The sequence below is a fragment of the Lagopus muta genome, chromosome 21 (genome assembly GCF_023343835.1).
Source record: "Lagopus muta isolate bLagMut1 chromosome 21, bLagMut1 primary, whole genome shotgun sequence".
Lineage (NCBI taxonomy): Eukaryota > Metazoa > Chordata > Aves > Galliformes > Phasianidae > Lagopus > Lagopus muta.
This window is the reverse complement of record NC_064453.1, coordinates 5,328,166-5,341,490: the sequence shown is the minus strand read 5'-3', so window position 1 is coordinate 5,341,490 and position 13,325 is coordinate 5,328,166. Positions and strand designations below refer to the sequence as shown.

Here is a 13,325-nt window from a genome sequence, read left to right as displayed (position 1 = left end):
CAACTGATTGAAAGACTGCTTTAAAAAACGGAGTGGTCACTGGGTTCATTCCTATTCATGTTCTAAAAACAGTTGTCTTATTTTTTTACACAAATATTTTCCACAAAGCATCAATGTTCAGCTGAGGACAGAAAGGTGCCCCTGGCTGCCTGCAGGCTGTTGGGTAAGGGACAGAGGGGGCAAGGAGCACTGGAATGGAATGTTGTGAGGGGAGGGCAGATGAAGGCAAACAGAAAACATGGAAGTGAATGGTGCAGGGCAGTTAACAGAGCAGAACACGTGAGATTATGTTTTTCTTTAGATGTCTATTCGTTATTATCAACGAACAGCTTCAAAAAGTGAATACTGAGGTCTTATTGTGATGGTCTCCACAAAACCAAAGCTCCTTCTGGCACCTCGGTACGTTTCATCTAGGGGCAGGTGTGCTTCCACCACTGGAGTGAAACACAGAGCTTCTGCATGCGACAAAAACCTGTTCCTGGAACCAGGATCGCAACAGGAACCAGATTTAGCTGAATTTCATTGAGTGCAATAACTGGTTTTTCATTGAAAAGGTAAAAGCTTGTGAGGAAGAAGCATTGTTGCATGAGAGCAGACTTGCTCACTTTCAGATGCAGCACTTCTGTGAAGACCTGGGGAAGCTGCTTCTCCTCAGACGAGCAGACAAAATAAATACAGCAGATAAATACACTCAGCAGGTGAGGTGACACCCCAGGTGCTGTTGTGGAGCTGGTGCAGCCCATCAGAAAGTCAAGCAATTTCACAGACCTTCTGGAAAGAGCTGAGAAATCCCTTGCTGGATTTAGCACAGATTTACTCCATGAATTACACTGCAAGTGGCAGTTAAGAGGGCTGGATTCACTTCACAAAATGAAATTCATATATATTCATATACCATGTGTGTACTTGACGGCGTTTAGCTGTTAATTTCATTTCCTTAGGATTTTTGACTAATTAGATACAAACTTATTTACTGAAAGGAACACATCTAGACGGGGAGAAAAAATGCTTTCCTTAGAAACCCTTGTATTTCTGCAGCCTGTGTGTTCTGCCAAATTATTTCAGCAGCTTTTGGAGACAAGAAGGAGAAAAGTAAATGGAACACTGTATTGTTCTGTGTATTTCCTGTCTTCTGGCGTTTGCGTAGTTTATAGATCCTTCCTTATTCAGGAAGCCCTCTGCTAAGAGGAGCTGCTGTTACACTGGATTTCTGTAGTAGTTCTTGGTTTAAAACAACTGCACAGAGCTTCACACTTCACTGGTGTGCAGAGATGCAAATTGTGTGCAAAAGAAAACCTCAAGTGGAATTGAGCAGGCTTTGAAAAAAACAAAACATCATATTAATGTGTTATTATCAGCCAAATGAGCTAAAAAGTCTTCAAAGACCAGGCAAGAAAGGACTCGGAATTTTCACTCGCAGGTCTACTTACTTAGAATTAGGTGAGATGTTAAAAGCATATAAGAACCAGAAATGAACAAAAGCTTTATTCAAAACAGACGTGTCTGTTGGAATGCATCAGGCCAAATCACCAGACTGCATTCAACCAGTCGGACTTGATCCCCAGAACTGAAAACATTTAATGCACGTTCTGTGGGTTTTTATAATGTCTTTTGGCCATGTTATGAGTATTTTCAGTTCATAAAAATAGTAGAAAAGATGAAACTGGTGTTAATGCAACAGGAATACAGCATTTGTTTATTTACTGGAGCACAAATGGCAAGAGCTGCTCGCCAGTGCAGTGGCTGTATGAGCTCATGTCCTGGAATACCTGCCTGTTGTGCCAGAGGGGCGAAGTCTGGTACAGCAGGGCTGGGGCAGCTGTCTGGGAATAGGTTTTACTGGCCTGGTACTGAGGAAGCAAAGCACAGATGTTTTCAGTACATGTGCATCTTATCTTACCCATCATCAGTAGGAGTCCCTGTGGCTTCCCGTGGATGTTTTTGCTCCTGTTGCCTGTATTTGGAATGCCATCTTTCAAGTTCTTTCCATTCACTTTCACTCCTGAGTTTGCCTTGCTATCACTTCAGAGATTTCTTTATGTCCTTCCTCTTTTTGTCCTGTATCACAGAATCCTTAGAATTGAAGGACCTCTGAATGCCATCTAGTCCAGCTCCCCTGCAGTGAACAGGGACAAGTGTCCTTTAATTACTGCAGTAATAAAGCTTTGAGTAGAGAGCATGTGAGCACACCACGGGGCCTGCTTCTGCTCTGAGACCAGGCATAGAGATGGAGGAAACGTCTGTAAGGCACAAAGGGGAAATCTTCTTTCCCTCTGAATTTCCAGTAGTTTGGTGTGTTAGAAGAGTCACTTCCTGCTAATTCCTCCCAATACCACAGCATCATCTCTGAGGTGTCTCCATAAATATGACAGAGATGTGACAACCTGCTGATGGACCGGTGCTGTCTGCCTGACAAGCTTTGTTTTCAAGCTAAAGCTGCAGCACTGCTGCAGAACTGTTTGCAAGCAGCACTTTGAGCCAGATTAGTTTGGGTTTGTAGTTACGTAGTAATTACAGGCTTACCTGAAAGCAAACGACCTTGTGCCCAAGGTATGTGCTGACATGCTGTTAGCCTGTTTACCTGTTGCTAGACAGGCTTTTCTTTCCTTTGTCATTAATGGTGAGGGTTTATGTTCAGTCCTAGTCCGGAGTCCATATATAGGGGCCCAGGGCCTGCTGGGATAGGGTTTTACACTTGTGCTGTCCTTTTGCCCTTCCACTGAACTCTTTTCATTTCAGTCATGAGCAAACAGTCAGTGCCTGAACTAACAACCCTGCAATCCTCCAAAGCACGCCTCGCTTACAGTACCAAACAAAGGGAGGCCTGCGTGGGCCGGCCCAAGCCAAGGAATGCAGCTTCGGGGTTCTGCTCCATAAATTTAACCAGCACGACAAAAAGGAGATAATATGAGCCTTCGTGATGATCTGAAAGGGGGAGGTTTGTGTCCCATTGATTGCGGTCTGGCCTATTGCCAGGCCCCGAGCCTGACCGACAGTTGAACCATATCGTTAAGGCGTGTAATACAGCTCAAGTCTTGTACAGCAGCCAATGAGTACATATCCAGAGGGCAAAAGTTTATAAAGAGTTGAGGCTGTCCTGTTTAACCCTCTCACACTGCATGTAATATATACTGCTGCCATTCAGAAATAGTCCCATTGCTATTAAAAATGTAAACCTTCAACTTTCTTTACTTGGAAGAAATACATGTGTGTCTGATTTCTAATGTGCAGCAGATTTATAAAGTGATCTGAGAAAAATATGTAAAACTGATCCTTCAGAAAAAACCAATCCAACCCCCCCTTTTTCTTTTTCCACTGCTTTATCCATAGTTGGTTACTTTTGTTGAGATGTCTTCTGGTTGCTATACGGAATCTTTCATACAGATGGAGCTATTTATTGCCTTGATGTCACCTCATTTAGCATGTGGCTGGTATTTTTATAGATAATTTTTTCACCTAATGTTGCTGTTAACATGTGGAGCGCTCTTTAGCAGTTCTGGAAGTGCAGCCAGTTGATTTAAATTGCTTTTGCAACTGTTAGTGCTAAAGAGCCAAACAGACGTCCTGAGGAGTTGTCATTCAGTGACTGTTGTGCTGGTGGGCTGCAAAGGGCACCACGTGGAGTGTGGAGAGAAGGTGCAGAGGGTGAGCACGGCCCATTTCACATAGTCCTTCATGCACAGCTGATAGTTAATGCTGGGTAGCAGGCAGCGGTTTGCATTTTGCACTCCAAGTGAAATGACCACTTCTGCAATTACTGTCAGTGGGCGTTGCTTGGCCAGCATGGATGGTTTGTGATGGCACCACTGTAAACATGGACGTAATGTCAGCAGACCAGGCTTAGAAGTTTCAAGACTTTGCGCTGTGTCGCAGGGCAGAGTGACAGTGTGGTCCTGAGCTCTTCAAGGCCAAATTCAGCTCTTCTTGTTCAGATGGATGCTGGAAAGAAAGCGCTGTGAAGAACCTTGTCTTTTACACATGGAATCAGAGGGTGAATGGGAGCAGTTTTCAACACGTCTGTGAGACAAGAAACTTCAAGGCCAGTAACATGACTCTGTGATCAGTGCAGCAAGAGCCTGGGATAAACTGGAAACTGAGAAGGCAGTGTTTATTTACATATTTTTTTTCATCTCTTAATCTCGATGATACCAAAGTGCTTGAAGAAGCTTGCTGCACTATTAGGTAAGGAAGTACCAAAGGTTGAATAGTGAATGATGTGCTGAGTACTGCAGTTTTTCAGTATATAAACACATGCAGCTCACACAGACCTTGGATTTCTGATAGGGATGTCTTAAGGATGTGCTGTTTCATGAGTACATCTGCTGCTCTGCTGTTTACAAGGAAGTGATTCTTACGCTTTAACTTCTCGCTTCCTTTTGAAGTGGGAATCATTAGAGATTGTATACAATCATAACCCCAGTGAATTGTATTCAATTTTGGTTTGATCTTGTACACAAAGGAAAGGGGGAGGGGAGAAAACAGCTCCATCTCAAAGAGGCTGGCAGGAACCGCCTGCATGATAAGCAGTTCCTTCTTCAGCACGCTGTTCTGTCTGAGAGTATCCTGAGTCAGATAAAGGTCCTCTGTATCTGAGCTCGTAGATCCATCCAGAGAGCAGGGATTTGACTTTAAGTGGGAGGTTTTAACCCGAGGCACCGTTTATTTGTGTGTTTCTGCCTGAAACGAGCATTCTGGGAACACGTTTAACGAGTACAATATATTCCATGCATTTGCTGGAATAAACGGTGCATATAAGCTTCCTCAGATATGCAGTCAGCAGGGAGCTGTCTGGCTCAAGATTTTACACATTCTTGCATCTAACTGAGATACTCTAATGCCAAATCCAATATCCAGACTGCACTGTGTGCGCGTTTGTAACACACCTTAAAAACATCTGTCTGAATTGGTGAATGAATTCCATCACAGCTCGCTGGCTTCAGGTGGCAAAGTCCTTTTCCAAGAAACCATCTGCCCGCTGGGAGCTGCAGCCCCAAAGCCCAGCAAGTGGGCAATAATTCTTCGGTCAGGAGGTGCAGCTTTACCTTCTGCCATGAAATCGTGATGGTCGTAAGGTTGTGTGAAACTGAGCCCAAGTCACGTAACGTTCGCGTTCTCAGGCGCAGAGAACACACAGTGGTAAAGGTGGAAGATGTTCCAGCTTATCACAGGGGTTCAGCATTTGAAACAAAGTACAGTTAAGGACATCACTGAGGAATTGTGGCAATGGTGGATTTATAGTACTTTGCAGAACTGCAATAGGAAATGCAGGCCTTCCCAGCAGCGGCGTACGTTTATTTTCATTTCTTATCCTGCAGTACAACTGCAGTGTCTGTAGTTCTGCTGTGTTGCTGAACTTTGAGGTTATTTTTCAACCGATTGTGGCGCTTCTGAGTGTGCTCACACTGTGTTCTCCTGTTGTGGACTTCAGAGATGGTTGAGCACTGTCTTTGTCCTGCTTTCTGTGGAAATACACATGGCTGAAGGCTGCAGGTGGAATTCAGTCTGAACTCCAACTGAGGCAGGTATTTTAGCTGGTGCGTATTTTACAATACAAGATGTAAGACTATTCTTCTTTTAATTTACTGGATTAAGTCTCTCCTCCATGTCTGAAATGCACTCAGACCCCCACAGACAAAGCACGCACTGTATTTATGAAGCAGACTTTTTCCAGAGCCACGTAAGTAACAGGTTTAGTATAATTTCTCCAAAATACCAGCAGCAATTGAGTTGTTCCATAGGCTCATAGTGCCTGCCAGTTTTCCTTTGTTTGAACTAAGGTTGCCTTATAATTATTGCAGTGGGAGGAAATTGTTCCCAGGCTGAAGGTCAGTATTGTGAAGTTACAGCCCTGAGGAGGCTTCCAGTGATAGATTTTATGCAAACTTGGAAAAAAAACCCCACAGGTTTATACAATGGAAACAGTGACAGGATTTGAGCTACACCAGAACCAGTGAGTTTATTGCTCCAAACAGGTTAGAAGGACAAGGCTGTTAGACTGCAGAACCTTTATGAACACCACATATTGATGAAAAAGCTGGAAGGTTTTTGGCAGCAAGAACTGGGTCTATTACTGGGACTGTTAATGGGAAGTGTGGGAGAGGGCTGTGCATACAGACACCTCTCAGAGCTGCCATGGCTGATCTCTGCACTGCTGGTTGCCAGCCAGGATTTAGTGGAGGGTTTGGGTGTCAGTCAGTCCAGCAGCTGAAGCTTCTGTGAAGAGCCTCTTCCATTCAGCACTGCTTTCGGAATGCCAGAATTATGTCTGCTTGCACTTACAGCTGTTGTTTGTGCTGGGCTTTGGGTGTCCTCGTGCTCTTTTGATTACAAATCAAAATCTGTGTGCAGGTTTTAAGCTCAAGTTGAGCTTCTCAAATAGGTGAATAGTTGCCAGTGCTGCTCCTTGAGCAGAACAGGAGGTGTGAAATTCAGATAAACATACTAAGTGAAGTTACACTGATTGCTGTGTTGGTCATGGGTAATAACAACTACTTCAGTAACAATAACCTCTTCTATTAAGAAAGGTTGAGGGAACAGGGCATGTTTAGCTTGGAGAAGAGAAGGCTTTGGGGAGATCTGATTGTGGCCTTCCAGTACTTAAAGGGTGCGTATAAACAGGAGGGGAACGGCTGTTTGTGGGAGTGCATGGTGATGGGACAAGGGGGATGGTTTTAAAGGGAGACAGGGGAGGTTTAGGTTGGATATGAGGAGGAAGTTTTTCCCCCAGAGGGTGGTGAGGCACTGGCACAGGTTGCCCAAGGAGGCTGTGGATGCCCCATCCCTGCAGGCATTCGAGGCCAGGCTGGATGTGGCTCTGGGCAGCCTGTGGTACTGGTTGGCGACCTGCACACAGCAGGGCTTGGAGCTGGATGAGCTTTGTGGTCCTTTTCAACCCAGGCCATTCTATGGCTCTGTGACAAGTACAGTCTGGTGCATTTTTACCTGTATCATTTGTGCAGTGTTTCGTTTTCACAGACTACTTGTTACCTGTTGCTGAAGTTTGTTCCCTTCTGATCTGAATTATTAGGCAGCAATCTGCTAGGAAATGTTTAGGCTCAGAGACTCTCAAATGTGTAACATAACTCTCAAAAACACTGCATGTATACCCCACTGAGAGTCACATCTGATAGTGTATTACAACCTGTGGTATCAAAGATAAAACATAGTTCACTAAAACGTGCTTTGTCTCTTGCAGAAGTTTTTGCAGTCTGAGTTGGTAAACAGTTCTCTCAGCAATAAAAGTAAATACCTTCCGTACATCCTTGCACTGTGATCTGTTTGAGTACAGAAATTCTGGTTGAAAGCTGGTGGACTGAATCACATGAATTCTATGAACTGTTAAGCAAAAGCCAATTAACACCACTGGCTGTTTTTAGAGGGTGTACGGCCAGCTGAAATGAGATTCTCCACTGTTCAGCTTTGTATGAACAGTGAAGAGCTGTAATGTGTGCCTCAACCTTCTGACACCATTTCCAATCTCTTTGTGTCTCCATTCAGCAGCGCTCCTCCCTGCTGTGACTAGTAGACATGAGGGCATTTCTGTCTTGTATTGCCTTTTGTGTGCTTATTAAAAAAGAATCAGCAAATCTGTTGAGTGCATGTTTAATGTAACACAGATGTGGGCACACCACCGTTCATTCTGCTTTACAAGTCTTCACTTTTTGCATTTCATCAGTATTGCTTATTATTTACAGAACGTAACTTGAGATGGTTGAACAAATTTTTAGATTAAAATTAAATAAAAAAGAAAAAATAAAAAAGAAAGGGTTGTGTGGAATGTTGTTGGCTGTCCAGACCAAACAGAGCAGTTTGCCAAGGGGCTGATGGACTCAATCAATGCAATTTAGGCTAGCTCTAGTGAAACTTCATTGAAAAGCAGCCGCCTTCGTACCACCAGGATGAACTTTTGGCATGGAGGCAGTAAGTGCTGTACTTTCAATACATAGAATCATAGAATCATAGAATGGCCTGGGTTGCAAAGGAGCACAGTGATCATTTAGTTCCAACCCCCTGCTGTGTGCAGGTCACCAATCAGCAGCCCAGGCTGCCCAGAGCCACATCCAGCCTGGCCTTGAATGCCTGCAGGGATGGGGCATCCACAGCCTCCTTGGGCAACCTGTGCCAGTGCCTCACCACTGGAAATAACAGCATGGAAAAAAATAGCATGGTTGAATGTTTATCTGAAAGTTGGTTGATACAGAAACCGTTATGCAGCGTTGTTGCTCATAATAGGAAAAGTGTCAGAGTGAAACATTGATGATTGGCCCACAGTGTGTTAAAAAGAGCACGGTGCTTCACATGTGTACCTTCACACTGAGTTAACAGCAAGTACAAGCGCTCTGGAGGGGCTGAACAGCCCCAGGGCTTCCTGGGTAAGAAAAGCACTGCTATTGTGCTGCTTTGGAAAGTGAGGAAGCAGTACAAGTAGCAATATGTGAATATTACAGTGGCTCAAACTTTTTAGCTTATTTGGTTTTGCATTTCATAAACAGAAATACACATTTTGCTTGCTGGTTGTAAGAATATGGTAGAGAAGGTGGGCAATATGTTCACTTCCTATGTGGATTCCAAAATAGAATGATACTGCTATGCAGCTGTGCCTGCTATAGATAAATCCTGGTTCTAGCAGGAAAATGGAAGGGGCAGGAGAGGTGAACTGCTCTAAAATGCAGTAATTAATGCTGTGGTTCTAACAACTGTATACAGCTGTTACTCAGCGGAATCATTGTAACTGGGATAGCTTGTGGCAGTCGTGTTTACCTCGTGCTTAGGTTACTTTGGTTCAGATAAATGCTACTAAGGGAAGAATACAGTTTTAAGACATTACAGTTTTGCAAATGAGGGAAACAAAGAAGCTCCGCAGCAAACTGAATTTTCATACAGTTATTTCTCTGTAACTAACAAATGTCTTACCAAAACCCAAGCAGTAAAGCAGCGAGAACATCTGGGTGCAGAGGTACAACTAAAATTGGATAACATTTGACTGGTATTATTAACAATCGCATTTGTTATGGTTCCATAAACCTCTGCTTTGTTTTGTGTTCCTTAATTTGGAGAATTTCCACTTTTCATTCTTCCCATCTTAGCACGGCCGTAGTTCAGCTGAAGAGCAGTCACTGAAGTCTGCATCTTTTTGTCCTCCCTGAATTCCTCAGGAGGATCAGTGCTCCTTCTGAGCCACTGGAAAGTGCTGTGCAGGTCGGGGATGTAATAATCTCATTAACGAAATTAGAACTTAGCAGGTAGTCACAGTGCATTAGAACCATAAGCTGGCTGATGTTTTTTTCTGCTGTGGTGGGAGCCGCTACCTTTGACTTCTCTACCTTGTTTGCAAAATACATGGCTGATATCAAACAGAGCAACGATAGTCAAAACACGGGGAGAGAGGTCAGTCACCCAACAGGAGGGCAGCAAAGATATGTAAAAGATTCTCTCCCAACAGTATTTACTGCAGCCAAGAAGGGCAAAAAAAGTTGCCTGTCACGATTAGAAGGCAAGGGTGTCAAAGACTGGAAGGAAAACGCATTGTAGAAGCGTGCATGTGTTTTAAGCCTGGGACAGGATTGCTGAAGGTGAAAGGTAACAAAGAAACAGGGCTCCAGAGAAAACATCTGCAGAAGGCAAAGCTTAGAAGGCAAGTGCTCTTGTGTGCTATTGCCAAGCAGCTTAGGAAGAAAAGCCATCGTTACATGGGATTTTCTTCTGCTATCTTTTGATCAGAAAGCATAGAAGCAGTTCAGTGTACGGAGTCTTTACAAAGTATCAAGATGGGAAGTAGAGTGAAAATGGTGCATTTGGCTTGAAACACCAACAGCAGCAGCCTGGGAGGTACAAAAGCCATGCAGCAATCCCAGAGCAACGCTATTGGGAAGGGACAGGGAATAAAACAGGGCTGTGCTGCCTGTAACACAAATCTTCATGGGTAGGGCGTTCCAAAAGCATGAAGGAATTCAGAATATTATTTTTTAACAAAATACTGCTAAGGGAGGAACCTACCCTGTGTTTCTTTAGCACTATGGCCTGTATCAACCTCTGGTATCTCAGGCCATATATGTCTTTTTATTATTGTCATTTTTAATAAATGCTCAGGAAAAGGTAAAGTATGCTAAACCTTGCTGAAAAGGTTCTGGTTTTTTCTCTTAACTTCACTGCATGCCCCTATTTCTGTAACCCTTCTGTTTTCAAACTACTGGCAACTGTCTGTTAGTGGCAGCTCCACCTCGGTTTGTGTGCGCCTATTTTCTGTAGAGAAGTGAGAAGAAATGGTCAAATCAACTGAACTCTACTAATAACAACAGATCAAAAACCTTGTGGATGGTACACTCAGCCTGTTTCTTCATACTAATTCAGCATGCTGCCCCTTGTGTGTACCTGAGATTTGAAATGTAAAGCCACGTGAATAGATGCAGTGTCTCTGAGATCCATATGCCGTATTTGTGAAGACCCTGTATTCTCCAGAGGCTCAGTCGCACCTCCTATTTCAAAACAAAGACAACTCTGTGTGCTGACAGGCTTAAGTGGAATTAAAAGCCCTGCTGTTGCACAAAGTCATTTTTCTGCATCTATTCTGCATGCAGGACACAAGCAGAGAGAGTAAGAAAGCCTCGCTGCTGCAGAGGACCCCAAGGGCTCTTGCCTCGCTACTCAGAACGTGAAGCAGAAGGACAAGAACAGCTGTTCAAACTGACTGACAACATCCAGGATGAGTTGTAAGTCCTGATTTACGCAGTTATTTAAGTAGTTGCATTTGCTACCATTGTAGCTTTGTGTCTTTGGGAAGGAGATGAACATTACTTCCCATGCACACACAAGGCTGTTTCAGGTGTTTTCTCTTGGTACTGACTCACAGCACGCCCCAAGCTCCCGGTGGCTTCCACAGCAGCCCTTCCACTGACTCTACAGCAGTGTCATTGCAGGTGCCACAGGGTCCTGGGCTTCACTTGTTGCTCACTGTTGATCTCACACGGCATGCTGTTTCCAAAAGAGCTGCAGCTATGGCTTCTCCTCTCTCATGCCTTTTAATGATTCCAGTGTCCTTCAATCATCACAAAAGATGAAATTTCAGCTTCTAAGTAAATAGCATTTAACATGTATGTCCAATGCAGGCTAATCCCTGCTGTGCATAAACACATGCTGCTGGAACCTGTATTCCTTGCACAGAGGCACATTCTTCATGCAGACAGAACTGCTATCTGTACCTTTGTCTGTTGCCTGCTGTTTCTCACAGCCCAAGGCCTAGCAGAGCAGCAGTATGTGAATCACACTGTTGGGTGCACGCTGAGGTTGTGCTGCTATAGATGTGAGAGAAGCTAGTCAGATGCCTGTGGTACGTGTTAGTCCTAAGCTAAGGCTGTTAGCAGTCAATGAACAAAACCTGCACTATAAACACTGGTGGTTTTTCTTCCCAGAAAAGTCAGTGTGGAATAATTGGAATGGGTAATGCACGCAGAACTGATGATGCATCTTATGTTTGAATGCCCTGGATATGGGTGCATGAAAGCAAGCGAAAACAGCAGGTTTTTTGGTCAGGTTAGGCAGTACAAAAAAATCCATACTGCATAAATGCAAGAAAGTTATCTGTTCGTTTGTCAGGTTGCTGGGTTAGGTGCTCATGGCATCATTCCTTACTTAACCAAATTTCTCTCTCAGCTACCTGCACAGCTGTTTTCAGTAGAGAGCATGAGACACTGTGTTTTGCACTATCAGAGTATTTGAGTATCTACTCCACATCAGAGCATTTCCAATGCAGAGCCGTTAGTTTGAATTGGCTTCAGTGCCTAAAGAAAAAAATGGCACCTCGTGGTGAAGCGCTCAGGGGAGTTTTCCCATTCGCTGCACTGTCTCAACTCTACCAGCATCAATGAGGCACTGAAAGCTGTGTGCCTAGGAGGAAGTTTGTAGTTGCCACTTGGTTGTGGCCTGTAATCTTACAATCATATTATCCTGTTTGCATCTTAGTGAAAGGTCGTATCTGGCCTGGCTCATTAAGTGGGGAGAATTGGGAGAGAACAATTTGTGATTAGAAAACCAAACAGTGTCAGCTTTTGACAAGTGCACCCTATAAGCAGAACTGTGGGCTGTTGTCATTTCAGTCACGCTGTCCATTCACTGTGACTTTCACCACTAGGAACATCACAACAAGAAAACAGAATAGAAGTACAAAATTATGCCTCTGACTTTTATCCTAGTGTCATAATCAGAAACATATTTAGAGACCTGATTATTTGCATATTTTTCTTCAGAGTTAAATCCATAAAAGGGGGTTTAATACCTTGCTCTACTGTTCTAACTAAATGTTTCCACATTTTTTTCCAGTTAGACTCACTGTTTCACTTCTGGAAAATATTGTGTAATTACTTCCTGATGTTGTTAAAAACCCACAAATTCTCCAGAGGTCTGGTTGCTTCTGCTTTGTTCTACTGGATCATGTTTCATTTAATCGTCCATTTTATTAATTGGAAATTTTTAAAATAGTGTTGACGAAAGTTTGTTGGGTTTTTTAAAACGTATAAATCAATGACATTCTATCTTGTAGTCGTATCTGAAAAGGTTAAATACCCATTTTGAGAACCAGGCATGGAGAAGAAAATAACAGTTGGCAAGAGAAAATGGGTAATGATGCATGACTCAAAGTTAGAACAAAATGTAGAGCTTGAACTACAAACAAGCTGATGTTTCAGTGCTTCGCCATCAAGTGCGTCCCGTTTCCAGTCCTCAGAGTGCACGCATGACGCCATGAAAAATCAGAGATGCAATCTTCCTCTGGGGAGAAAAATACAGCCCTGCAGTCTGGTTTCCCAGTTGTTCCCACTGAACTTCACAGCAGCTTTTGCTGGTCGGGTTCTCTCTGTGGCTGTCTCCATACAGAAGGCTGGAATCAAATATATGTGGGGAAAAAACCAGCTGTTCTGCTTTTGTGGGCGCACAACATCTTCTGAAGTCTCTCAGCTCTACCTCGACAGTTGCAAAGAATGGTAGTAGAATATATTTGAGATTTCTGATGATCACCTTTTTTAAATTTTCTCTCCCTGCTGGAAAAGAAACAAAAGCAGTGTGCAGCAGCTTCGCTCTGGCTGCTCTTCCAGTGGAAGTATTGCCCAAGTCAAACGTGGATCTCTGTGAAACACTGGACTTTTATTTGCCTGTTGTCAGAAACAAGACTGTTCTGCAGGCTGCCCAGCAGGTTAAGAATGCCTCTTCTCGCCACTTAAAATGAAAACTGAACAACTTGAATGAGCACGTATGCCTTTTTTCACCTTTATGGAAACCAAAGTGTTAGCTGATATGACTGGGAGGCATAGGGCAGAGAAAAGACAAGTTCAGCA

General features: G+C 43.6%; 1 protein-coding gene across 5 annotated transcripts in view; it reads left to right on the top strand.

Moving 5' to 3' along the window:
* Window positions 1-13,325, top strand: part of VPS13D (vacuolar protein sorting 13 homolog D) — an 88,093-nt gene that overhangs the window by 71,161 nt on the left and 3,607 nt on the right. For all 5 annotated transcript variants that reach the window (XM_048968067.1, XM_048968066.1, XM_048968065.1 and 2 more), the window contains one exon: window positions 10,578-10,709. In XM_048968067.1, coding sequence (XP_048824024.1) covers window positions 10,578-10,709 — 132 coding nt within the window. The remainder of the gene's footprint in view (window positions 1-10,577; window positions 10,710-13,325) is intronic.